Source organism: Molossus molossus, unplaced genomic scaffold (genome assembly GCF_014108415.1).
Source record: "Molossus molossus isolate mMolMol1 unplaced genomic scaffold, mMolMol1.p scaffold_m16_p_1, whole genome shotgun sequence".
NCBI lineage: Eukaryota > Metazoa > Chordata > Mammalia > Chiroptera > Molossidae > Molossus > Molossus molossus.
The window spans coordinates 1,919,055-1,945,234 of record NW_023425344.1 but is presented as its reverse complement, the minus strand read 5'-3'; the positions used below and the strand labels follow the sequence as shown (position 1 = coordinate 1,945,234).

At 49.7% G+C, this 26,180-nt stretch overlaps 1 protein-coding gene across 2 annotated transcripts in view; it reads right to left on the bottom strand.

The window, feature by feature from the left end:
* The window catches only part of HTT (huntingtin), a 149,610-nt gene that overhangs the window by 45,696 nt on the left and 77,734 nt on the right, over window positions 1-26,180 (bottom strand). For both annotated transcript variants that reach the window (XM_036274985.1, XM_036274991.1), the window contains 15 exons: window positions 24,268-24,470; window positions 20,630-20,756; window positions 19,164-19,291; window positions 17,986-18,096; window positions 16,049-16,126; window positions 15,433-15,656; window positions 14,065-14,143; window positions 13,794-13,955; window positions 11,109-11,164; window positions 8,698-8,846; window positions 7,210-7,346; window positions 5,822-5,938; window positions 1,941-2,063; window positions 1,434-1,669; window positions 372-514 (listed from right to left, as the gene is read on the bottom strand). In XM_036274985.1, coding sequence (XP_036130878.1) covers window positions 372-514; window positions 1,434-1,669; window positions 1,941-2,063; window positions 5,822-5,938; window positions 7,210-7,346; window positions 8,698-8,846; window positions 11,109-11,164; window positions 13,794-13,955; window positions 14,065-14,143; window positions 15,433-15,656; window positions 16,049-16,126; window positions 17,986-18,096; window positions 19,164-19,291; window positions 20,630-20,756; window positions 24,268-24,470 — 2,073 coding nt within the window. The remainder of the gene's footprint in view (window positions 1-371; window positions 515-1,433; window positions 1,670-1,940; window positions 2,064-5,821; window positions 5,939-7,209; window positions 7,347-8,697; window positions 8,847-11,108; window positions 11,165-13,793; window positions 13,956-14,064; window positions 14,144-15,432; window positions 15,657-16,048; window positions 16,127-17,985; window positions 18,097-19,163; window positions 19,292-20,629; window positions 20,757-24,267; window positions 24,471-26,180) is intronic.

The following is a 26,180-nucleotide window of genomic DNA, read 5'->3' as shown; positions in this document are numbered from 1 at the left end:
AATCCCCTCGGGCAATTAAGGATTCCACTCCAGCCCCTCTTCTAGACAGACACAAGTCAGCTGAACACACCTCTCCAGCGCCCTGCATGGCTGCACCTGGCACAGTAGGGAAGTGACTCACTGTCCCTCAACCTTGGGTTGCCTGGCATCATGCTACAGTCAAAAGTTGCACTTTTGGTTTAACTGCACAAGCAAAAGAGTTCTACAGGGGATATAGGGTGGACTCCTTCCCTACCAGTTCACAACTGGTGACACCTATGCCCTGAGGAGGGGAAAGACGCGCGCTCTAGCAGGCGGGGGGAAGGGCAGCACGGCCCAGGCTCCGCTGTGGTCGGACGGGGCAGCGCTCACAGCGGGCGGGCCGCACCCACCCGACTTGAAGATGTGGATCAGACACATGAGGAGCGTGCCCAGCTCCTGGCAGTAGAAAGCGTGCTGCTGCTCGCTCACTTCAACGCCCAGCTGCTTCGTCACGATGTCCTCTGAAAGGATGCCGACCAGCTGCAGGAGAAACCTGCGGAGAAAGGGGCAGGGTGGCAGTGACTGAGGTGAGCAGACGTAAAAATGCATACAGGACACGGTCTGTAAAGTAAAAATGTGAGGAAAGCAAATTAAGCTGAGAACCATGGAAGACCATGGCTGAGGGCCTGTGCCTTTCTGCCCACCTCTCCTTGCTCACAAGGGGGCAGCAAGCACTCCACCTCAGAGGCCCGTCGGGAGGACACTGTGGCATGTGAATAGCAAAGATGATGACAACACAGCACAGGAATCTCATCTCACCCACGGTGGCCACCTGCTTAATATAAGAGAGAGCGCCACAGGCTCCCATATGCCCTGCAAACAGAAGGCGCCATGCGGGCCTCCTGGGTTCATCTCCACACACTCGGCACATCCTCTCAGCCGCTCTGCCTAGGTGAGTACCCCAAGTCAGGCCAAAGTAGGTACATGCTTGTCCAGCACAGCCTGAGATGCTGGAATCGGAACCACTGCCCTCAGGAGCCTCTGAATGATGGGGAGCAGACGTGATTTGATAGGACAGTGTCCCACCGGGAGCTCACGGGAGCGGCCACGCTGCAGGGAGGGATCTTACTTGGAATGGCTAGCACCTAGTAGGAAGGGAAGTAAGACCGACGTCTGTGGGTCCTCTTAGATTCTGAATTCTCTGCAGATAGCACATGCCCACCCTGCCTGCGCCCAGGGCAGGCTGCCCACCCCACCGCTGCAGGGAGCACCCCCGTGGTCTATCAGGAGGACATCAGGTAGGATGTGACGGAGCCAGAAGAGAGGCATGAACCAAGGGCCACCATCAGGGTAGCTGTCTTCACCCAGTTCAGAGCTGAAGACAAGGAGTTAGTCCTGACTTTCTGGTCAGTGAACACCACGGGACTTCCAGAAGGATGGGAATGAAAAGCAGGGTCAGATATACAGCATACCTTGAGAATGTTTCTTCTGGCAAATTCTTCATCTGTCTCCCTTCACTGTTTTGTTCTGGTGCTGAATTACAGTCCCCATTTCTTAACCTATTAATTATCGGACATGAGATTAAATATGGAGAGAAGGACAGCTCTTGAATACGAGAAAGAACAATATCTTCAGTTGACTGGGAGATCAGAACCCTCAAAATGGCCAGGATTCCTGAGATCCAGAGCTGGACAGTGCTCACAGATGCCTAAAAGGAAAAAAACAAGCTACAGTTAAAAAAGAATTACATTTTTCTTGATGGTCAATTTCATGAATAAAAATCACTCTGCTTTTCTGTCCTACCAACCAACCCATATCATGTATTCTGAAGTGTGGCCCCACACAGGCGGCATCTCCACTGGCTGAGAACAGTTTAAGTGCAGCCCTCAAGCCCCACCCAGGCCTGGCGGAGCCCTGGGGACTGGGAAGAACTGCTCTGCAGGGTGGAATGTAACACGCCCCAGGACACGGGGACTCACCATTGTGTCTGGAGTGACAAACATGCTCCGCAAAAGCATGTCCACAGGCCGGAGAGAGGAAGGGGCCAGAGTCTCAAACACAGTGTTCAACACGCCGAGGGCTTCATGAGAACCAATATGCATCTGTTGCGATGAGACAAGAGCCAACACTTACACCTCCGGGCCGGCCAGCGGCTCCAGGCCAGACAATGCCGACCATCCAGCACTGGCACTTAGGTGTAACACTGTAGCATTAGTAGTCAACCAGGCAAACACTTTCAGAACACCACCGTATCAGCTACATTTTTTCCACAAAGCAAATCTTTTCATATAGATTTTTATTACATAAACAATACATGTTTTCTGTAAAAGACTCAAATACATTAAAGAACAAAAGAAATCGGCCAGCACCCTGACACAATCATCACCCACTTTGGGAAAGCCAGCCCTCACGCACCCTCTAGACACAATTTCCCTAAGTGGGTGCAATACACACATCTTCTCTTTTGTTTTTCTCTGCTGTACCTGCACACCATCCCTACAGTGCCAGTTAGTAATAAATATTAATAAACTAATGTATTTCTCTCCCTTACCTTTCTCCACTGTTCCACATAGAAAGGTTTTTGATTAACGTGTTTTGATAAATCATATAAATGTCCCTGCTATTTTCCCTTAAAAATACAATGGGGAACTTCTAAGGCACCAGGCTTTGAAAGCTAACATTCCAAACAAGTCTCTACCATAGTGTATCTAGCCACTCCCCAGTGACGACGGGCAGTGACTGTTCCCAATTTCTGTCACTACTAAGCAACACTTATATAAAGTCAGTATCTCTGAAGAGAAGGGATTTTTCCCAGGTGCAGATCTGAGACCATACAGTGCTGTGCCATACCTTAACAGAAAGGGCACATTGACAGACCTGCCAGCTCCCAACTCCTGGATCTGTGCCCACACCCGACACTACCTCTTCCTGGGTGCCCACTGCCTGTTATGCACCGTCCCTAACCCTCTGTGTCTGATGTCTGCTTGGGGACACTACAGTAGCAATTCATGGGTCCCGCATTGCCAATCTCCCTCTGCTTTTGCCCTCAATGCACACGCAGGCCTTCCTTCCTCCCAACTTAACCATTCCACCGAGCCGTCCCCTCCTCGGGCAGCACCCAAGTGTACTCCTTCCTAGAGCAACTCTCACCAACACACAGCGGGGCTCCTATTCCCCACTCCACATGCTCTGCTCCCTCGGGTCTGCCAAGCACAGGCTCCAGTCCCCAGAGCTACCGGACTTGGCCTCTCAGCAGCCCAGGGCTGTTCCCCTCTCTTCTTTCTTGGATTTAAGAACGCCAAGCCTGTCTGCTCTTCCTTTTCCCCCACTGGCTGTCCCTTCCCCATGTCCTCAAGGGCTCCCTCCACCTCTTTGGCCTCTACGCTGGCGCCGCCCAGTGCAGAGGTCAGCCCTTTTCCCTCTAGCTACCCAGGGTCCCATGGAGGTCTCCGTGACCTCGAACAGTCTCAGATGTTTACCCCCTGCCCAGCTCTCTCCCTATGCCTTTCGCAACTTCTCCGCATACCTACCAGGTGCCCTAACTGAACGCCCCCAGCTCTGGCTCTGCCTCCTCTGAAACCCAATCCTCCATCACCTCTCATAGCAGAGAGCAGACCTCATGTCCTGCAGTGTTCCTTCTCTTACACCCCACACCTAAGGCAAAAGCAGAGCCGACTGGTTCCGTCTACTCTGGACTACCCTGCAGAGGACTACTCCTGGCCATGTCACTCCTACCTCCTGGTCCACACCACCCCCTGCCTCAGGGAGCCTCTCTGCTCTGCCATGCCCACCCCCCGAGTCTTTTCTCAACTCTCAAATCCCACCAAGCCCCTCTCTGTAACAAATGCTCTGTAGCTTCCCAAAGTGCTGGGCACAAGCTGGGAGGCCCCATGTGATCCAGCCCTCGTGCCCTCCCCCATCACTGCCCCCTCCCTCACACCATCATCTTGCTGCTCTTCAATCCCAACAGGATGTTCCCACCTCAGGGCTGGCACTGCAGCTCTCTGCATGGATGTTCTGTGCCCAGGGATCTGCGGGGCTCAGCGTGACTTCAAGTTCGCCCCAACTTCACTGAGGGAACAACACAGCCCCACCTGGCCCTGCCCTCTCTCCTCCACTCTCTGCACAGCACTTCCTACCACCTAACATTTTTTTAAAAATATGTTTTGATTTTCCTTTTTAGAGAGAGAGGAAAAGAGAAATAGAGGCATCGATGTGACAGCGAAACATTGATCAGCTGCCTCCTGCACACCCCCTACTGGGGATCGGGTCCACAACTCAGGCATGTGCTGTGACCGGGAATTGAACCAGGACCTCCCAGTCTATGGGGCGATGCTCAGTGTACTGAGCCACATCAGCCGGGCCCACCTGACATTTTATACAATAACTGACTTCCTGTCCATCTCATCCACCCCATTCCAATCCCGTCCCTCCAAGAAGGCAGGTTTTCTTCGTCAGCTCCGCTCACTGGGGGTCCATGCTAGTACCTGCAGCAGTGCCAGCAGTTCGTGAACATAACATGCCCCGTGCTTGGCTACCTGGCGGGCACTGCAACATGCTCCACACGTGCTTTCGAAGGTCCAGAGTGGCAGACAAGAAGCTGGGCACTGACTACGCATTCCAGCCCTCACCCTCTATCTTCCTCAAACTGTGTCCGTCATGGGTAAGAAAATGGAACCAAGCATCTGGGATATTACTCTAAAAACATAATCTACAGGCATGGAATCCTGACCACATTAAAACACCAAATTCGACCATTTATTAAAACTGCCCTCTGTCAATCTCACCAGAAGCCAAGACACCTCCCTCTACATAGCCTCAGATGACAAGTCATGTGAAGCTAGAATCAGGATGAAGTGTTGCAGACAGTATGACTACAGTGTGCCCACATGCTCCCACTGAATGCCAAGAGCCCAAGCACTGGACTACCCAGAGCGCTGGCTTCCTGAGCCGGGACAGCCGGGACAGTGTCTCTGATAGCTTCCAGAATGCTGGAGACCCAGAGCTTTGCCGGCAGCTGTCGAGCTGTCCTGGGGGGACCCATGTTGGTGACAAAGGTTTCCTGTCCTCTCACACCTGGTGGCAGATGTGGTCCTGAGACCAAGCGATTATTGGGCTCCATTCTTTTTTTTTTTTAATCCTCACCCAAGGACACTTTTTTTGCATCTATCTTCAGACAGAGCAGGAGGGAGAAAGGGAAGAAGAGAGACAGAGAGACATATCGACTGGCTGCCACCCATACAACCCCAACTGGGGCGGGGACAAACTGCAACCAAGGCACGTGCCCTTAGCAGGAACCGAATCCAGGAGTCTCCGGTCCGCGGGCCGACGCTCTAACCGCTGAGCCAAACCGGCCAGGTCTAGGCTCTATTCCTTATGGCAGAGCCAGACCATTTCCTTCACTGTATTGTGGAAATGACCAATCGTACCCTATGCTAACAAATTCAGCTTAAATGATGGGTAACTGCTAAATTACTTCCTAAGAGAGAAGGAAAACCACACACCTAAGTGAGATCTGATGAGAACCCCGGCGCAACAGGACCAAGAGAGGCCAGGCAGTACTATAGGAAGAACACAGGCTCTGGAGTCAGACTGGCTTGCCCTGGGTCCGGAACTTCCCCACCCACTGGAAGCCTTTGGGAAATCTATGGAACACCTCTGAGCCTCGGGATTCACACTGCAGAGCAGGAGACAACAGCAACCTGTGGGTCACTGAGAGAGGAATGAAAACTCCCTTGTCCCGTGACACGAAATGACAACTACTATGGGATGTGAATCTACCATGATTTAGTGAAAGGCCGGTCATAAGCACCCACCCTTTACCGGCTCCTCCCCCCTTACAACAGTGGCAGGGACACACCTGCTGTTTGGCTAGCATTGGGAGGATGACGTCAGCGACCTGTCGGGACAGCCGCTTCCACTTGTCTTCGCTCTCCTTGTGGCACTGCTGCAGGACGAGGATGAACATCTCCAGCACCTGCAGGGTGTGAGCGGGCACTGTCACCTCCTCCTCAGCACACGCTGCACCCGCCCCATCCCGGTCAGCTAGAAGATGCTAGGCCCTGTAACCCCCAGCAGGGCCTGAAAAATCAAACTTACATCAACTTTTGGCAAAACCCAAACACAGCCTGACTAAGCCACTGGCGGTGCCTCGCCCTTGGGGGCACTGCCCTCAGCGGAACCCTTTGTGAGGCATCTCCTGCTGGGTAGCACTGACTTTCAGGAGTTACCACGCTTGAGCATCATTTCTAAACAGAGTTTGCTAAAGGCGTGTAGTTGTAAATGAAATTTTATGGGCACACAGCCTGACCCCTGGTGAACGCTCTGAACAGGACTCTTGTCCACAACAGCAGCCTAGAGTTAAAACAGATCTGCTTGTTTATGGAAAACAAAAGAATGGAGTAAATAAAGAACAAGTGTGCCGACCTGGTCTCTAAAATGTAACTGCTTTACAAAAGGAGAGGTACTCATGTAAGCCCACCCCGTACAAAGCGCTGACCACCACTTCCACACTGTCTCCCTTCTGCACATAATCTGCTCCCCTAACCAAGACCAGCCAACCCTCTCTGCTCTCCCGTGAACCAGGCCGAGAACGAACCGGTCACTCTCCAGGCCTGCCACCAACCCAGCGCGCTCGCCAACAGTCAGCCTGGCTCTCAAACCTCCCTCGATGGCAGCTGTACTTATTATTGTATTTTATGGGATTTAATAAACACTAAGCATTTAACTAAATACTACCTAGATCAGCCAATGTGAGAACGCACAGAGCAAGTGTTTCTGAGAAAAGCTTATGACTTTATAAAGGCTCAAAGACAAAGAGCTGAAAAGAATGACGAAGTAAGTGAGAGCTAGGCCATTGCACAAGCTGAAAGAGAGGAGTCACTAAAACAGCCAGATTTCTGCACGTAAACTGCCTCGGACTACCTAAAATTCTTGCTCCACCTTAAGGAAAACAAAACCAGAATCAGCTCAAAGAAACAGATCAACATAGTCAGTCCTCTTTGGTCCTCATTTTGGAAAAGGGGGCCTCACTGTAAGTCCTCCCTTGACTATGTGCCATCGGCCAGGCGTCGGGCGGCCTCCCCTGTGGCAGAGCTGCTTTACAGACAGTGCTCTCTGGGCGACTCCCCAACCTAGCGCCCAGCTGGCACAGAGCAACACCCATTGATGAACAGACAGCGACCCGAGGCATCTCCCGCCCCTGCAGGGACGATGGAGGACATGACCACACACCTGGCCGCCCCTTACCTGATGGTACTGGATGAGTCTCAGCAGCATGGACACCACCACCTCTTTTTGAGTTTCCAGCTCCTTTCCCGCGTCAGCTTTATTGGCTCCTCGTAATACGAAGAGGTCGTGAACTATGGGTTGCAGAGCTGGAATGGCTGGGGGACAGAAGTCTGTGCTAAAAAGCCATGGAGTGACACGTTTGGAAGATGGCGCTTAATGCCTCCAGATGTTTTTCCAGAAATAAAAGAAACCCTGATCCATACTTGGTTTATGTTAAGGGACAAATCAGGATTACTGAGTACTGTGACTTTATCAGAACACTACCAGGAAGGCCACCAGTCTTCCTGTGACACTTATATTGTTAATTCTGCAAAATCCTTTAAAAAAACAAAAAACAAAACCACCCTAGCCAGTTGGCTCAGCAGTTGGAGCGTCAGCCCGAGGACCAGAGAGTCCCAGGTTCAGTTCCCGCTAAGGGCATGTACCTCGGTTGCAGTTCGTCCCCAACCCCGGCTGGGGTTGTGTGGGTGGCAGCCAGTTGATGTGTCACTCTCTCTTCCTCCCTCTCTCACTCCCACTCTATCTGAAGATAGATGCAAAAATGTCCTCAGGTGAGGATAAGAAATAATAATAATAATAAAATAAAATAAAATAAAAACCACTACAGTTTCTGCGATATAACATCACTCCTGATGAAAAAGAAACACACATTCAAAATAATAAAACCTGCTCAGACAGTGTGGTTCACTGGACAGAACATCATCCCATGGACTGAGATGTCCCAGTTCGATTCCCGGTCAGGGCACATGCCTGAGTTTCAGGTTCAGTCCCCAGTAGGGGACGTGCAGGAGGCAGGCGATGGATGTTTCAATCTCACATGGATGTTTCTATCTCTCTCTCCCTTTCTCTCTCAAAAACAAAACAAAACAATAAAAACATTTAAAAAAATAATAAAACCTCCCACTAACTGAATTAACAACAATCTATATTTACACATAACCTAAAGACTTTCCTGAAAAGAAATAAATGCTTCTTCAACAGAAAATATTCAGTCCGAGTATGAGACCACTATGCTGCCGTCAGTAAGTAATTCATTATCTCATGAGAGAGAGGTTCCCCCCAAGTGTCGTGTTCATCCAGGTAGCAGTCACAGCAAGTCCTTCACTTTAAGCACCACCTGAACAAACTCCAATACAGCAGGCAACGCAGCCAATTGTCCCGCAGGAGTTGGACTTTCATATTTTTGCGTCACACGACAGACAAAGAGTATTTATCCGAGACACTATCTGTACCTCATACCATCTTACTGTTCCTATATTTTTATCTAAGTGGATCTAAACTCAGAGGAAAGAGTGTGCCCTCTGCACGCACAAGTGCACACACCCACGCACACAGAGCCGATGAAGCAACGAGCAGTGTGGCACTCTGGAGGGTGGGGCCACAAGGAGCAGCACTGCTGAGCACACCATGAGGACGAAGACCAAATGGAAAGGTTTGTCTCCTTACCATGTGTCACAGCCTTCCTCCCACTGGCCATAATGCCATCACAGAGCTGAATGATTTTAGGAATTCCAATGATCTGTTTTGAATGATAGCGTTCATAGGACAGAAGTACCAGGAAGAAAAAAATGTTTGGAATAATTGCCTCTGATTCCCTAGAAATAAAAACATCCATTTAGACACATCCTTTTAAAATTAAGACATATGATCAATAAAAACAGTATGAAATTATGCAAAGAGCTCGAACATAATGGAGCCCCAATTTGGTACATCTAGGTCATGACACCTTCTCGTCCATGGACAGCCAGTGGTCAGCAAGGATAAGTGAAAGCAGAAAGCACCCCACACACCGGGCGCCCAGAGGAACAGGCTCCTTAGATCTCCTTCTGCTCCTCCACTCTTCAGTTAAGGAAACTGAGACCCAAGGAGAAAAAGTAACCTGATTTGCCCAGCTGGTGTGGCTCAGAGGTTGAGCATCTACCCATGCACCAAGAGGTCACTGGTTCAATTCCTGGTCAGGGCACATGCCCAGGTTGTGGGCTTGATTCTCAGTAGGGAGCGTGCAGAACTCAACCAATGTTTCTCTCTTATCGATGTTTCTTTCCCTTCCTCCCTCTCTAAAAAAAATCAATAAACACTAGCCTGGCCGTTGTGGCTCAGTGGTTGAGCATCAACCCATGCACCAAGAGGTCACCAGTTTGATTCCCAGTCAGGGCACATGCCCAGGTTGTGGGCCAAATCCCCAGTGGGGGGCATGCAGGAGGCGGCCAGTCGATAGTCTCTTGCATCGATGTTTCTATTTCTCTCCCTCTCCCTTCCTTTCTCTCTAAAAATCAATTTAAAAAAATCAGTAAACTATATATTTTTTTAAAAGTAATCCGTCAACCCTGGCCGGTTTGGCTCAGGGGTTAGAGCGTTGGCCTGTGGTCCGGAGAGACCCGGGTTCGGTTCCCGCTAAGGGCACATACTTCGGCTGCAGTTTGGCCCCGGCCCTGGTTGGTCGTGCGGGTGGCAGCCACTCGATGTGTCCCTTTCACGTCGATGTTTCTCTCTCTCTCCCTCTCTCTCCCTCCCACTCTATCTGTACAAAGACTGGGAAAATGTCCTCAGGTGTGGATAAAAAAAAAAAAAAAAAAAAAAAGTAATCCGTCAGTCAAGGAGTTGTGATTAGAATAAAAAGCGGGGTCTCTAGAACCCAGGGACTCTCAGAACACTTTCCTCTGCACTAAATGCTTAGACAGTTCAGACCTGGTCCGGTGGCTCAGTTGATGGATCATTGTCCTAGACACCAAAAGGTTTTGGATTCAATTCCCAGTCTGGGCACATACCTAGGTTTTGGGTTGTATTCCTCCTTGGGGTGCATACGGGAGGCAAGACTGATCGACGTTTCAGTATTTCTCTCTCTCAAATCAATAAAAACATCCTCAGGAGAGAATTAAAAAAAAGGACAACAATTTTAATTTCCCATAGTTATACACTTGCAGCTGCACAACCTTCTCGTCGGGCGAGGAGTTGTGAGGGACACAGTGCAGCATAGCTAGCTGCATAGCTCAAGCTAGCTGCATCCGGCACTGTCTCTCAGAAGGCTGCAAACAGGGCCCCCCAATGACACCCCTCAGCAGCCGAGCATCAGATTCAATGCTGTGAAGCGTGAGGTGGAAACAGCAGCCCCTGTGATTGCCAGATGCAGAACAGCTTCCGAACAAGTCTTCAGATTCTTATTAAGTTTTAAAAAAAACAAAAATGCACAGCATATTAGTCAGTTTTCCATTTTAAAAATATATAGCAAAAATGCCTAACAAATCTGTTCTGGCCAATGTGGCTCAGTGGGCTGAGCACTGTCCTATACACCAATAGGTCAGTCAACAGTTTGGTGCCTGGTCAGGGCACATGCCTGGGTTTTGGGCTCGATTCCAGGACAGGGCGTTCAGGAGGCAGTCAATCAGTGTTTCTTTCTCATATCGATGTTTCTATCTCTCTCTCCCTCTCTCTTCTTCTCTAAAAAAAAAAAAAAAATCAAGAAAAACTATTTTTTTCCTGGTTAATCCTCACCCAAGAATATTGTTCCATTAGTTTTTAGGTAAGAGTGGAAGGGAGGGAGAGAAGGAGAAAGAGGGAGAAACATCTATGTGAGACACATCAACTGCTGCCTCCCACATGATCCAGACCGGGTCTGGGGATCAAACCTACAACCCAAGTATATGCCCTTGACTGGAATCAAACCCAAGACTGAGACTCTTTGGTACATGAGAGCCTTTGGTACACAGACCCTTTGGTAAACGTTGAGCCAAACCGGCCAGGGCAAAACATATTTTTTAAATGTCTAAGAATCCTTTAAAGTACATTTGTGTTAATCATCTAAAACTACACGTACTCACTTAACAAGGACAAGAAATGTAAAATAACAATGCCATTACCTGAACTGGCCCACTTCAATGTATTCAAATTGCTTCAGCACAAACCCAATAAACACCTGCAGCAGGAAAGAAACTTCACATCAACAATGAAAATGTGCAAACGAGGCTACCTTTCTCCCTGCCTATTTTTGTACATTTTTAAGTTTCCTGACAGCAGATAAATGTGTTATATAAGGGCTCAAATGTATTCAACTGTCAGACTGCACAATTTCAGGACACTTCCAGAAATCCCATTACCAAACACTGAAGTGAGACTTCTTTGGAAAAACAAATCAACTCCAGGAGATGTTGGGCAGTACCCAAGACACATCTAGAGACTCATGTGTTTGCTCGAGGAGCCCGACGCCGGGGTGCTAAGGTGCAGGATGACCTCGGAGCAGGGGCAGTGCTCCGGGCCTGCGTCAGGGCCGGTGGTATGTCCAGTTCTATGCCACGTGTCATCAGCTCTCCCCAACCTGAACACAGAGATACCATGTCTGCTGCTTCCTCCTCAGCCCTGGCAGGACACCCACTCAGCAGGTGCTCAATAAATCATCTGGATTGAGCTCAATGGCCCGCCCACTCTAATTTTCCATCCTGCTCCAAAAAATTGTCATTGTACTGAGTCCTGAGAAGTGGGGAGCCAGGGCACTGAGTGACAATGTGAGGAGGAGTGCTCACGGCAGAAGCCCTTATGTTACCGAGTCAGGGTGCTGGGGACTCAGCTATACTGGCTGAAGTAGAAAGTGCTGGAGCCTGAAGAAAGCCCAGGCTGGAAGAGTCTCAGCCTGTCCTCACTCAACATGTAAGCATCAGATGGAGGTTAGAAAGACAGAGAAAAGCAACACAAGTCGTCCCATCCTCAAGCAGGGCCTGCAGGACAACTAAAGAAAGGTTTGAGGAGGCCGTCTACAGGACAGGTCTACGCTAGCACGGGCAGTTGTTCACACTCCCTGTCTACTCCAGAGCCCGAGACCAGAACACAAGGGTTCTAGCTAAGAAAAGCGGAGCTGCCCTGGCCACTTTGGCTCAGCTGTTAGAGCGTCGGCCTGAGGACCACAAGGGCACGTACCTTGGTTGCGGTTTGGTCCCCAGCCCTGGTCAGGGTTGTGAGGGAGACAACCCATCAAGGTGTCTCTCTCACATCGATGTTTCTTTCTCTCCCTTTCTCTCTCTCTTTCTCCTTCTCACTCTGTCTGAAAATAAATGGACACATATCCTCGAGTGAGGATTTAAAAAAAGAAAAGTTGGAGCTGGAAGAGTGTGAGGCCAGGCAGACCTCAGCTCAGCCACGTCCTCACTGGAATGGAGCCGTCCAATGGCTCTGGCTTCCCCTCGAGTGGCAATGGCTGGAGACCCCAGGTTTCTTTCCAGTAAGCCCCAGAACCCTCCTCTGTCCTCAAGCTCCTGTCCTGGGTCCCCAAGCCTTGGCTGCCCAGCCTACCTCTTGACAAGGGTCTCGCCCAGGAGAGGAAAGAAAGTGACCGCCCCAACCAATCCCCCAAAAGCGTCTTCTACAAAGGAAAGGGTGCTTCCGAGTGACATCCTGCTGACAGGAGCAGGACAAGGGAGGGAACAAGCCAGCAGCGGGAGGCCCCTGCAGCCCCGCACCAGGTGACAGCGGCACCGGCTCTGGGGGAGGCAGCAGCGGGGCCATGCTTCCTCGTTTCTCCCGAAGACACAGGCCCTTCAAGGTGAGTGTCGGTGCTGATGCGCACCTGTGTCTAGGAGGAGAATTATAGTATTTCTAACTCAAATACTGTCCTACCTCATGTAGGAAAGTAGCCAAGACTGCAGCCTAGCACTGACAGCCATGTTTTCATGACCTGTAGTGAATTGCTGGCATGAGTCTTGGTTTATGAGAGTTCGCAGTGGGAAGGGACACACTGGCCTGAGACACGCCCCACAGCAACCTCGTGGAAGGCTGGCAGCTGAGTCCCCCCTGCTGAGGCAAGGGGCGGTGAGCCGCGGGGGACCAGGGGCATGGGGATCAGTGCCTGTCTCGTTGGAGCACATTCCTCGTTCAAGCAGTGCACTCAACTGCAGATGGCTTCATACTGAATTCCATCACTGATTATCTGTTTTAAATAAGTCTCTTGCCCTGGCTGGTTTGGTTCAGCGGTTAGAGCGTAGGCCCATGGACCAGAAAGGCCCGGGTTTGGTTCCCGCTAAGGGCAGGTACCTCGGTTGCAGTTTGTCTCCGGCCCCTGTTGGGGTCATGTGGGTGGCAGCCACTCGATGTGTCTCTCTCACATCGATGTTTCTCTCTCTCTTCCTCCCTTTCTCCCTCCCGCTCTATCTGAAGATAAATACAAAAATGTCCTCAGATGAGGATAAAAAATAAAATAAAAATAAGCCTCTGGATTTCATAAAAATATCCCCAAACAATAAATCTTAACTACATCTTACAATTTAAATCAAATTCATCTTGGAGTCGGGGAGAGTGCATGGACAGGAAGACCCTTTGGTAAACGTGAACAGGGATTGAGGGGAACCTGGGCAGCCCAGCCCAGACGGGAACCCTGGGGCGAGGGGGAGGCGGCCTATGCCAGACCCTCTGCATGACCAGTCAGTCATTCAACTGGAGACGCACGTGGGGAAAAACAAACAGCACATCCCTTTAAAGTAGGTAGTTTTGGTGTCTTTCTGAGATAATTTTCATTAGATCATGAACAGGCACAGTAGATGAAAGAAAAAGTGACAAACCTGATCTGAGTCCAGAAGACAGTAGTTGACCCGTAGCTGGACCAGCTGAGCCAACAAGTCCAAGACCTGCCTCTGCACCCACACAGATGTGGTCGCCGTGTACTGCTTCAGCGCCTTGATGACCAGAGGCTCGAACAGGCGGATGTGACTGTGGATGGCGTTCTACGAGCAAGACAGCAAGAATCCGTGAGAGTCTTCAGCTAAAACGCTTCAAGCAACGACCCGGAAAGCATCTTTTCCCTCCAGCATTCAGCAGCTGGCTCTCATTTACCTTGTCTGCACGGTTCTTGGTGACGCTCGTGAGATTTGTCTTCAGCTGGGTGGACACTTTCTGGAGCACATCAAACCACCTGCCCATGGGGAAAAGGCAGGAAGAATGCCCGTCACTACTCTGTTGCGTACTCAGCAAACCTCAGGGCTCTCACACCCCCTCACAAACCACAATACTGCAAAGTCAGAAAGAACTGTCCATGGTGCTCTTCCTTAATGACGACAACTACACTGAACTGAGTTCCAGGAGACTGACCGCTAGAGGCAGGCCACCTGCAGACAGAGCTTCCGCTGCACAAGGACACGGCCTGCTCAGCCCGGACAGGTATGGGGCTGGGAGGGTGACGGCCATTGAAAGATTCAGGGATTCAGAAGATACCACTTCATTTTCTTGGAAAACCTTTTAATATTTACATCAATTATACTCTACTCTTTTCTTTGTAAGAAATACAAATGAAAGGACAGTGAAACACACCCTCACATACACTTGCTTGTTTTTTAATTATACCCATGTTATTAAAGTGTCTGAAGAGCTTGTTCTGGAGACCTGAATAAATAGTCAGTTTGTGCCCAGTGTAAAGCCGGGACCATGGCACATCCCTTGGTTCCTAACTCTAGTATTCTAACTCTAGTTGTTTTCTCACTGTATCTATCTGTAAGAGGAAAAATGAGGCATTCTATCGTTACTACACAACGTAGTAATTCAAATATCTCACATAATTATGGTAATTTAAGAAACTACTGTATTTCAGATATCTAAAACACAACCATCAATTTACGTGAAAAGAGACTTTTAGCCATAAAGTTACAAAACACATATATTATCCAAAACTCTCCTATGATCTTCAAATGCCTATGCACACTATGCTATGGTGCCACGTGAGAGGTGTTCTTTCGCCTTAGTTGTAGACCCAAAAGTGCCACCAACACACAGCCCCTGCTGAGAAAATGCGAGGCGAGCACCGGGAACAACACAGCGCCTTCCCAGACAAGGACGTCCGTCACACATCATGGCTCTGCTTGCGGACAATTCGCAGTGATGCTGGCTACTGTCTTCCTCGTCCTCCGGTCCAGCCCCTCTGAGACGGGGTGACCCCCAATCCCACTTCATTCACTGGACCCCACACTTGAATCAGGGCACGGCCGAACCTTCAGCCCCTCTGGAGCCTTACTTCCTGGAGCTCACTGAACGGAGCAGGCTCTGAGATGCACCTCTGCAGCCATACTTCCGGGAGCTCACTGAACGCAGCAGGCTCTGAGATGTGGGCTGCTATCTCTTTGCTCTTCACAAATAGCCCCTGCTTGCTCTTTCGTGTCTCTACCACAAACCACTCCCGACACAAGTACCCAAGTGGACACGCCCAGTTACCCCGAGGTGTCGTGGTCCTGCTCCGCCTGCACCATATTCCGCAGGCTGGCATCCGCCAGGGCCTGGGTGAAGTGGGTGTACGGAGCCATGAAGCAGTAGTGGTACAGGCCTGGCCGCATGCTGGACGAGCCAAGGCGCTGAGCTCGGCCTTGAGACTTGCTGGGGTTGGACGATAAGCCATCAAACTGGGAGGCCAAGTTCGTCCCGAAGAGAGTCTTCAGCAGCTACAGTGAAAGAGCAAAGCCGTCAGCATGCCCTGTGAGAGCAGCTCGGAACCAGTTCCGCTGCCAGGGCCGGCGAGCAGAAGCGCAGCCAAGGCTCTCGGCACAGTCGATGCTCACCCGAGTGCTGCCTCCACCTTAAATAACTGCCCTGCTAATTTTGAGTTGCTCTGTGGTTCAAAGGAGACTGAGCAGTCTACCACCTGCAGAGACACTGAGGCACCAGTTCCGTAAAGAGGGCCAGCAGAGCTTCCAAGACCCTCTGCTCTCCCAGTGTCAGGTCTCCTCCTGCCCCAGGACACACACCAGCACCACCTTCTAAATGACAGGGAGCGTTGCATCCTCATGCCTGCAGTGAACAGCTGCAAAGAAAAGGGCAGAGACGACTTTCTTACCTGCTGGACACAAACAGTCGCCATCATTGGTTCCCGACTGAAGCAGGACTTCAGGTAGCCTAGGATCTCCTCAACACACTGTGGGAAGACGCAGTAGGCCGTCAGAGGAAGTGACTGGGGATGGCTTACTCTTGCTGTGATTCCTATACTACAAATCCTCACAAACTGACTTGCAACAAGAACATCTACTACTCACTGAACAAACGCTCCCTGAAAGCTCCTGCCTCCTAGGCATCACCGCAGGCACAGGAAAAAGAAACGAAAGGAATAAACAGTATGTCTGCAGAGGCTACAGGACAGGGACGGGTGAGCGGGAGGGAGGCAGTGTGGGAGAACTGCAATCAGATGGGCGGCCAGCCAGATCCCACCACGGGGGCGACACCACGACAGCCTCTGACAACTTCGCTCTGAGGGGCAGTAACTGAGCATCCGCGGACCAGAAAACCACCTATGCACTGGAAACAAGTGTGTGCACTGCAGAGATGTGTGGGGGAAAGGCACAGGAGTAACTGAGAAGAAACACATCATAAATGTGTGTAATTAAAACCAGCCCTGGCTGGTTTGGCTTAGCGGTTAGAGCGTCAGCCTGCAGACCAAAGATTCGTGGGTTCGATTCCGAACAAGGGCACAGCCCTGGTTGGCGTCGTGCGGGAGGCAACCAGTCGATGTGTCTCTCTCACATCACTGTTTCTCTCTCCCTCCCTCCCTCCCACTCTATCTAAAGATAAACAGAAAAATGTCCTTGGGTGAGGAGTAAAAATAATAATAATAAGAAGAAAATAATTAGCACCAGGTTAGCATTTAAGCACACCAAGAAAAAGATTTAGGTATGGCCCTGGCCGGTTTGGCTCAGCGGTTGGAGCGGCGGCCTGCGGTACAGAGAGGCCCGGGTTCGGTTCCCGCTAAGGGCATGTACCTCGGTTGCAGTTTGTCCCCGACCCTGGTTGGTCGTGCGGGTGGCAGCCACTCGATGTGTCCCTTCACATCGATGTTTCTCTCTCTCTCTCTTCCTCAAAAAAAAATGGAGAAATGTCCTCGGGTGAGGATAAAAAAAAAAAAAAGATTTAGGTATGTAAAACAAGTGAACTTCATTAGATATCCTGTATTTCACCTAAAGAGCTGCATTTTATTTTTTAGAGAGACAGAAAGGGAGTGATAGAAACATCGATGTGAGAGAGAAACATGATCAGCTGCCTTCTGCATGACCCCCTACTGGGGATTGAGCCCGAAACTTGGGCATGTGACCTGACCAGGAATCAAACTAGGACCACTCAGTCCATGGGACGACACTCAATCCACTGAGCTACACCGGTCAGGCAAGAGCTGCATGTTTCAAGGGGGCTATCAGTAACTGAATTTGAAATTCATTAAAAAATAAGATGTCAGGAGCCAGACAGGTGTATATATACAATAAACAAAGGTAGCAAAACGTCGTCTATAGCATGTGGGTCGTTGCACGTGTGGTGTGGGCAGGTGCCGCATGATTCTTTAAACTCTTCTATGTGTTTGAACACTTCCTTACAGAATGGGTGGCAGGGAGACTGCTGGACTTGAAACCCGAGTTTCTCCCGAAGCCCTGCTGCTTCCTGAGGCACCAGGGGCACCCTGTATGCCCTCGCTCCGTCCATTTCTGCCCTTTCTGCATGCAAAGGTCGAGTAAGAAAATAAAGGACTCTGTCGGCGCGGTTTTAATCGCATCAGTTTCTAGACTAAAGTGGATCTAAGCTAATATACAGTAAGTAAGTGAAAATAGGGTACAAACAGAAGCCCCCACTGAGGCAGACAAGATCAGAATGAGGCGCTATGACAAGCAGTGGGTGTGGAAGCATCCCTGTTCTGCATGTGCCTGGAGGACTGGAGCCCGCCCCAGAGGCACTCAGCCCAGGGTGTGTTTGAGGTGTGGCAGCTACAGCTCGGAGCAGATGTGAAACTCGAACCTTCCCGATGTCCTGCAGCGTTGCCAACTCTAGAATCTGAGAAAGCACGTCCAAGGCAGAGCGCAGAAACCCCCCAAACTTTTCTGTGCTGCTCTGAAGATCCAAGGTGACCTTGGGGAAGGGAGAGAACACAGGATTACTGTGCTATCCGTCTATCTGAAACGAAGACACACATCTGCGGGGTAGGGTGTGTTCCACTAACAACCCCACACACTTGCCACTTGGGGTGTCTCTGTCTGTCTGTTTTTAGCACTGGGAAAATGCGTTGGAAAAAAATTTCTCTTCCAGGTAACTATAGGAGAACTGTTTTCTTTCAAAGGCATCTTACAACTTATATTGACTCTACAGACAGAAACAATTCCCATCCTTCTACAATGGAAAGAATGTTAAATATCCATCATAACTAGTACCTGACAAGCAGCATATTAAAAATATAAAATACATGTCCTGCTCCATATACATTAGGATCCCTGGGGAAAATCATTATCAAATTCAGACCCAGCCTCCCAGTCTGGCCACAACAAAATATTAAATTAGTTTTAAGCAGTATTAAATTAGGATTCTAAAGGCCTTAGATTTATTAAATTATACAACAATTCCCCCATTTAAAAACTGAGAGAATGGGTCAGGTCCCAAGACATCACATGTAAGAACTAGGTCAAGGGGAAGAGACTGACCATGAATATAACAACTGGCAAAACCACTGCAAACGTGCCAGAGTGAACAGAAAGTTGCTCAGTGAAATAAACTGACCGCCCACATGAAAGAGGAAGCAGGTAAGAGACACCCAGGATGAAACGTGAATGGACCTAACACTGGGATCACTCTCGTGTCTCCCTGGAGGTGCCATCCACAGGCTGGAGGTGCCATCCACAGGCTGGAGGGAAACTCCAGCAGTGAGAGCACCGCAGACCCAGGGCGGAGGTTCCATGAAGCCTCCTCCAGGGAGACGGCAGGAGGGGCCACCTCCAGCCAGCACCTTTGGTGGGGCGGAGTCACGGGGAGCGAGAGTGTTAGCACCAAAGGGCTGAAAGCTACCATAAACAAGGCCGAAGGCAACCTTGAAAAAACTGTCACTCATCTCCCTGTGTATGTAGGACACAAGTTACAAATCTGAAGAAAAACAGCAAGAACCCATGAGATATTTGGTATGTGCACGTTCACAACAGCAGCAGTACCTTGTAGTTAGCGTGAGTAGCTTTCAGGACATCGTGCAATTTGAGGTATGAAGGAAGGTGGTAGAAACTCCCCAGTGATGAGGATTTATTCACTGCAACAGGTCCCGAGGCATCGGATTGTCGAGAGGCTTTAAAACACACACACACACACACACACACAAAGATGTTCAGATCCAATGTCAACAATTGCAGAGTTTACCAGATTACTGACAATAATGATTTTTTAAAAGTACTCTAGTAGAATAAAATTCAAAACTTTTCTCTGACTTTTGGTTAGTTAGAAGTAATGAGAAATTGACTAGGAAACTTAAGTAGCATCTGAGTACCTCCCAAAAAATAAAAAAATGGAAGAAGACAAACAAGAAAAGCAGGTGATGCTATTGCTCCATTGCTTCGGTCTGGCTGCCTGTTTGCAAATCAGAGGAGCAACTAATTCAGTGGCCTTCAGCCTATCACACAAGCTCTCAGAGCCCAATTCTGCCAGTGGCAAGGTGGGGTCATGGCCAAGTTAGGTCTCAGCCCTTTCAGCCATCAAACAGGGTGACATACAAGTATGCTCCGACAACTATAAAGGGGACACACGTCATCATTAAAATGGCATTAATATTTAAATGCTAAGCACTACATAAACTCTCAAGTTTTAAAAACTTCAAACGTCCTCAGTTCATTCACTCATCAGAAAGATGAGCAGTTAGTGACTCTGCTCTGAGACACTCCTTCCCGAGGAGCTGTAGTCAATCACCCCACAGAGAACAGAAGCTGCAAAAGCACCTACTTACAGGCTTGACCAGCAGAGTCAATGGGAGGGTCATGACTGGCCCTCACACTGTGCGGGAGCCAGCGGTCACCTGCTTTGTCTGGTGCCCCCTGGAGCACAGACTGCGTTACGGCAGTCGCACTGAATCTCTGGCCCTGCAGGTCACCGCTGGGGTGTAGCAACCCCTCCAAGTGGCTGTGAATTTTCCAGGTTCCTCTCACTCAGATGATTATGTCCCCCACTTTACCTACGATTGGGTGCCCCCCACTGTAAAGTTCCCATTTCCTACTTCAGAACTCTCCCCTATGGAAATCACTTCTTCCCCCCACAACCTCTGTTCCCACCATCTACACTGCCTCCCTCACTGAACATCAGGACCCCTGCGCCTGCTCTGCAGTGAGGACAAGGGGCAGCGCAGGGGGAGGCACCGGGGAGGCCCTCACGACGGGCCAGGCACTGCATGCTGTTGTGACCATATAAGGGACACTCTGATGCTTAAGACCAAATGTGGTCTGTACACTCAGTAATTCGTATTTCATATCTGAAACCACACCTGAGGAAAGCATTCCTCTGATTTCACAGCTGTGTGTTTCATTTTCCAAAAGTACCAAGCCATTACATTATCTTTGACACGAATGCAAGCTTAAATCCTACATTTCTATGATCAGATGGTGCCCCACACTCCCTGCTGCCCGGCACTGCTACATACCTGGACTGGCATCACTGCCTTTCCTGGGGCTCAGCGGCACAGACGCCTGCTCAGCAGGTTCCTTCTCCTTTCCCTTTCGTCGGATGGGACTTAGAGAAGGGGGATTTGTGAGGGATGGCAAGGCTGCCTAGAACAGAGAACAAGAATCCAGGAATATAACCAATACAGAAACTGAAATCTACAGTATATGGTTTTATCATTTATTGAAAAGAACTAACCCATATAATTCCTTTTCTCTTCAAATTCCTTTTCTCTTCAAATCCACACTTACAGAGCTCAGGAACTACATATACACCATGTACTTCATTCAACCACACAACTAACACACGCAGTGGGTGCTGACCAGAACTTCCCGGCAGGTGCGCTGGGAATGTTCGTATTGGAAGGGGCCTCGAGAGCGCAGGCACGTCACCTCCACGAGCAGCAACCAGAGTGTCCTCTGGGAGCCACAACACCAAAGTTTTAAATTCCACCTTCCAGGAGATAAAACAGGCTCAGAGAAGAAGTAATTTCGAGGTCACAGCTGACAGGCTGCAGAGCTAGTAGTTAGCCGACTACAGAGCACCTGTGCTTCCATGCTAGGGAGGCAGACAGCAGGGGGCAGAGTGAAGAGGATGGCAGAGACCTGACTTTAGGCCCAGCTCTGCGGGCCCAGACAGCCCACCTCACGTCGGAGCGTGTCTGCACAGTGGATGGGACAGATGCACGGCTGTAGTCAGGGCAGGACTGAGGGCAGCAGGAGGACGGGCAGCAGGAGGACGGGCAGCAGCACAGAGACTGGTGCCCCTGGGAGCATGCTCAGGGGAGGGCCAGGCGCAAGACACTGCATGGATGACTCCATTTACGTGAATGTGGGAACAGGCACATCCACAGAAATGGAAAGGCCAGTGGTTACCTGGAACCAAGGGTCATGGGAGGGCTGAGGGTGATGGCAAAGGGCACAGTGTTCCTCTCTGGGTTCTAAAACTGGTTGTGGCAATGGCCAACAATCCCATGGGCACCCCAGAACCAGTGCACCACACACTTGAAGTGGGGAGCAGTATCATGTGTGAATGTGCTCTAGCTGCATCGTATGTCAATGATGCTACTTCAGAAAAAACAGAGTCTACCACAGTCGTCCAGGTGAGATCCTCTATCCGTGTGGACCACACCAGTAGCAGTGAACAGAGAGAAAACTGTGTCTGAGTATCCGTGTACATATGTATGTATATAGGTATATATGTATGTATTGGTACGTGTACACGTGTATGTACATATATGTAAATCGTTTCTTTCAAGAGTACTTAGTAGGAAAAACAAAAGACTTGGGGGACGAGAATGATGAGTTGCAATGACTCCCACGTTCTAACTTTGTGAAATACTGAGTGAGAGAGACAGGCATGTGCAGACTGGGCAGGAAGTTGAGAAGTTCAGGGTCAGACCTTGTCTGAGCTGTCAAGAACAGGCCAAGGCAGAACTGTCACGTGGCAGCTGACCACACAGGACCAGCGCTCCAAAGACAGGTCTGGGCCTCTGATGTTCAGATGCTGAAGACGTGAGAGCACATCTGACCACCTGGCGCTGCCCAGCCCCGCACTAGAGTCACTATCCACGTGTGCCTATGGATATTTAAACGTAATGACAAACAAAATGAGAGTTCAGCACCCTGGTGCACTGTTGATGGAGACGTCAACTGGTGCAGGCACTGTGGAAAGCAGTATGGAGATGCCTCAAATAAATTAAAAATGAAACTAACATATTTATGATCCAACAATTTCACTTCTGGGAATATATTGGAGGAAACCCAAAACACTAATTTGAAAGGATGTATGCACCCCTAAGTCCACTGCAGCGTTATTTACAATAGCTAAGATCTGGAAACAGCCCAAGTGCCCATCAGTAGATGAGTGGATAAAAAAGCTGTGGTGTGTATATACAATGGAATATGATTCAGCCATTAAAAAGAATGAAACCTTACCATTTGCAACAACATGGATGGACTTAGAGGGTATTAATTACACTAAGTGAAATAAGCCAGAGAGAGAGAGAAAGACAAATACCATATGATTTCACTTACATGTGGAATCTAAAAACAGAATAAAAAAACAAAATGTAGCTGACTCATAGATACAGAGGACAGACTATAGTTGCCAAAGGGGAAGGGGTTCGGGTGGCAGGTGATCAAGGGGAAAGAATTAAGAAGGCCATATTGGTAGGTACAGAAGAGTACCAGGGATGTCAAGTTCAGCATAGGGAATACAGTCAATAATACTGCAGTAACTATGTTTGGTGCTAGGTGGGCGCCAGACTTATCAGGGGGATCACTTCATAAATTATATAAATGTCTAACCAATGTGCTGTACACCTGAAACTCATATAGTACTGAATGTCACTTGTACTTGAAAAATAATAATAATTAAGAAAAAGTTCAGTTCCCTAGTCACGGTGGCTAAGTGTCAAGTGTGCAGCAGCCACAGGTGGTGAGTGCTACTCTCCCAGGTGGCACATATGTGGCATGTTTCTATGGTGACAGAGTTGTGCTGGACGGCACTGGCCCAGCGTATGAAGCAGGACAGAGCCTGGAAAGCATTCATGGTGGGCTAAAGACCAAACCCAGAAAACACCCAGGAACAGAAGTGGTCAGGGAAAAACAAGAGACGATCGGAAGCCCACAGGAGCGAATGACCCAGGACAGGAGGTGATACCAAGTGAAGCAGAGGGAAGTGAGACAGAACCCAAGAAGCACCCACGAGGTTCAAAGACTGATCTGGGTAGGAGCTGCTGGGGAGGGTGGTGGCAGAAATCAGACCTGCAGAGGCCAGAGAATGGGTAGCAGAGCAATGGACGAGGACAAGCAAAGAGCCTCCCACGAGGGCCAGGAGCAGGGGAGTGGGCAGCCCTCGGGGGAAGCAGCAGACAGGACTGCTGAGGGAGGTTTGCAGGGAGGGAGAACCTGACGTCAGACGAGTCTGTTCAAGACGGCAGAAAGTGAGATGGAAGACAGGCGAGAGAGGAAGTCATCAGCTGTAACGATGAGTGTACTGATCTAGCTTAACTCCACTGTGCGAAGAGTTTGTCAATTACCTCGAAGTCAATTTTATCGACCTGCACTTCACAGAAAAGCAAAACTGTTCACTACCATTTCAGGAGACAGCAGACAAGTGAATAAGCCAGCACTTCAAACGTGGCTTTCTTGCTAATGCTTCAAGCCTAAGAAAAAAGCTAGCTTTCCCCTCAGAGGTAACAGCAATTGATTATGATACAAAAGGGCTATGAGCCCTGGCCGGTTTGGCTCAGCAGTTGGAGCATCAGCCTGCAGACCATAGGTCGGGCGTTCGATTCCGGTCAAGGGCATGTACCTCAGTTGCGGTTCGGTCCCCACCCCCAGGAGGCAACCAGTCGATGTGTTTCTCAGCCCCCTCCCCCCAAATCTGTCTGAAAATAAATGGAAAAATATCCTTGGCTGAGGATTAAAAAAACAAACAAAACAAAAGGGCTATGGATTGGAGGATGGCACAGTGTGTGAAAGTCAGTGTCACATGAGCGACTTCGTTCACTTATAGCAGAACAGAGAAGGGAGGGACAAATGGCCTATTGAACACGGCATGCTCAGAAGCCTGCCATTCGACTGCAAGGAGCAAGGCCCAGCACGAGGTTACCTTCACTGTGGGTCCAGGCGCCACCTCATCCAACACGTGGGCACAGATATTGATCACCTTCAGCAGGTGGGAGAAGAGCTGCTCCACCATAGGCACCAGGGTCCGGTCCCCCAGAGCTGGCCACACCTCTTCCTGCTTGGTGGCTGCGGGGCTGGCCTCTTCCTCAGCAGTCCATGAACTCCTCAGAGACTTGGGGGCACTGGCTGCAATACAGGCACACGCATTACCTCCCACCTCCGCAGCATGTGGGAAAGAAATCGCTCAGGAAACATGTCATTCAGACCCATCCACGTCAGACATCTCCACCTGATAATCAACTGATACCTCAGATTCAACAGGAAATTGACATTTCCCCCCCAATACACTATGTTCCCGATTTCCATGACCTTCACTATCATACATATACCCAGGATGTGACAGTCACCTGGGCCCTTTCTTGATCTTTACAACTGCAGTTTGAGTGGCGGCCCAGGCCTGCTGTTCTGCCTCCTTCCTCCCTTCTATGGGTCTCTTCCTGCACATCTACACCGCCATCACCTTGTCCTGCTCTCTTCCCCTGACCATAACGCAAACCTCCTGAGTTTCCCCACCCTCTCCTCCAACCTACTCAGAGCAGCTAGTGATCTTTCTAAACACAGGGGTGTGCAAAAGTAGATTACTACTAATTGTAATAATACAATAAATACTAATACAAGAATAAACTCTGTCATTTGTGTACTCACAACTGTAAACCTACTTCTGAACAGTTTACTCTTACATTACTTATGTATTAATGAATTTGTTTAGTAGTAGTAGCACTAACCTACTCTGTCCATCCTGCACTAATCCGACGGTAGTCCTTCATGAAGCTCTGCAATCGCCACACAGCCAGCAGGACAAGTCCTCCGAATGGAGATGGGCAATGCCCACACCACTGACTTCAGAGGGCCCTCTTGCTTCACCAGTCACATACTCTGTCCCAGTCCTCATCCTTAAGTGACATCCAAAATGACCTCCAGTTCTTAGATGTCCACTGTTCGTGTCTCCATGCCTTGCACAAGCTGCGCCCTGCAGGTGCCCTTCCTGCCAGCCCACAGTCTTGTTTCCTGTCCTAAGCCTCAAAGGACAGCACTACGGCTACTCTGTGCTTTATCCATTTTTTTCTTTATTGATTTTAGAGAGAGAGAGAGGTAGAAACATCGATAAGAGAGAAAATCAACTGGCTGCCTCCTGCATGCCCCACACTGGGAATTGGGCCCACAACCTGGGCATGTGCCTGGACTGGGAATCGAACCAGTGACCTCCACCATGCCACACCAGCCGGGCTGTTCTGTGCTTTAGTTTCACGTGTCCCTCCGTCTATATCCGAGTTGAGAATGGAGGCCACACATGGCACGTTCTTACCACCCTGCTGCTGAGACAGGGCCTGGCCCATGGGGCCCCTGAAGTGAGATCAGAAGTAAGCCTGCCTGCGCCTATCAGGGGGCTAAACTGGGAAAGGGCTCCACAGAAAATTGGACACAAACTAGCTGCTCACAGTACACTTTCACGTTATGTGGCAGCGTCAGGAACCTCACAGTGCTTTTCCCTCGTATGCTCCCTACCCCACCTCTCAAAACAAAACCACAAAAGTGCCCTGGTCAGTGCTTCCCAGTGGTTAGAGCACTGGCCCTCTCACTGAAGGGTCACAGGTTCGACTTCTGGTAAAGGGCACATACCTGGGTAGCAGTTTTGACCCCCAGCCTCAGTCAGAGCACACCAACCAATTGATGTCTCTCTCTCTCACATCAATGTTTCTCTATCTACCCCTTCCTCCCTCCCTTCACTCTCTCTAAAAGTCAATGAAAAAACATCCTATGGTGAGGATTAACAAAAAATAAGAGGAAATCAGAAGCTAAAGACCCGAGGTCTCTGTTCCAACTCAGTAGCAATAC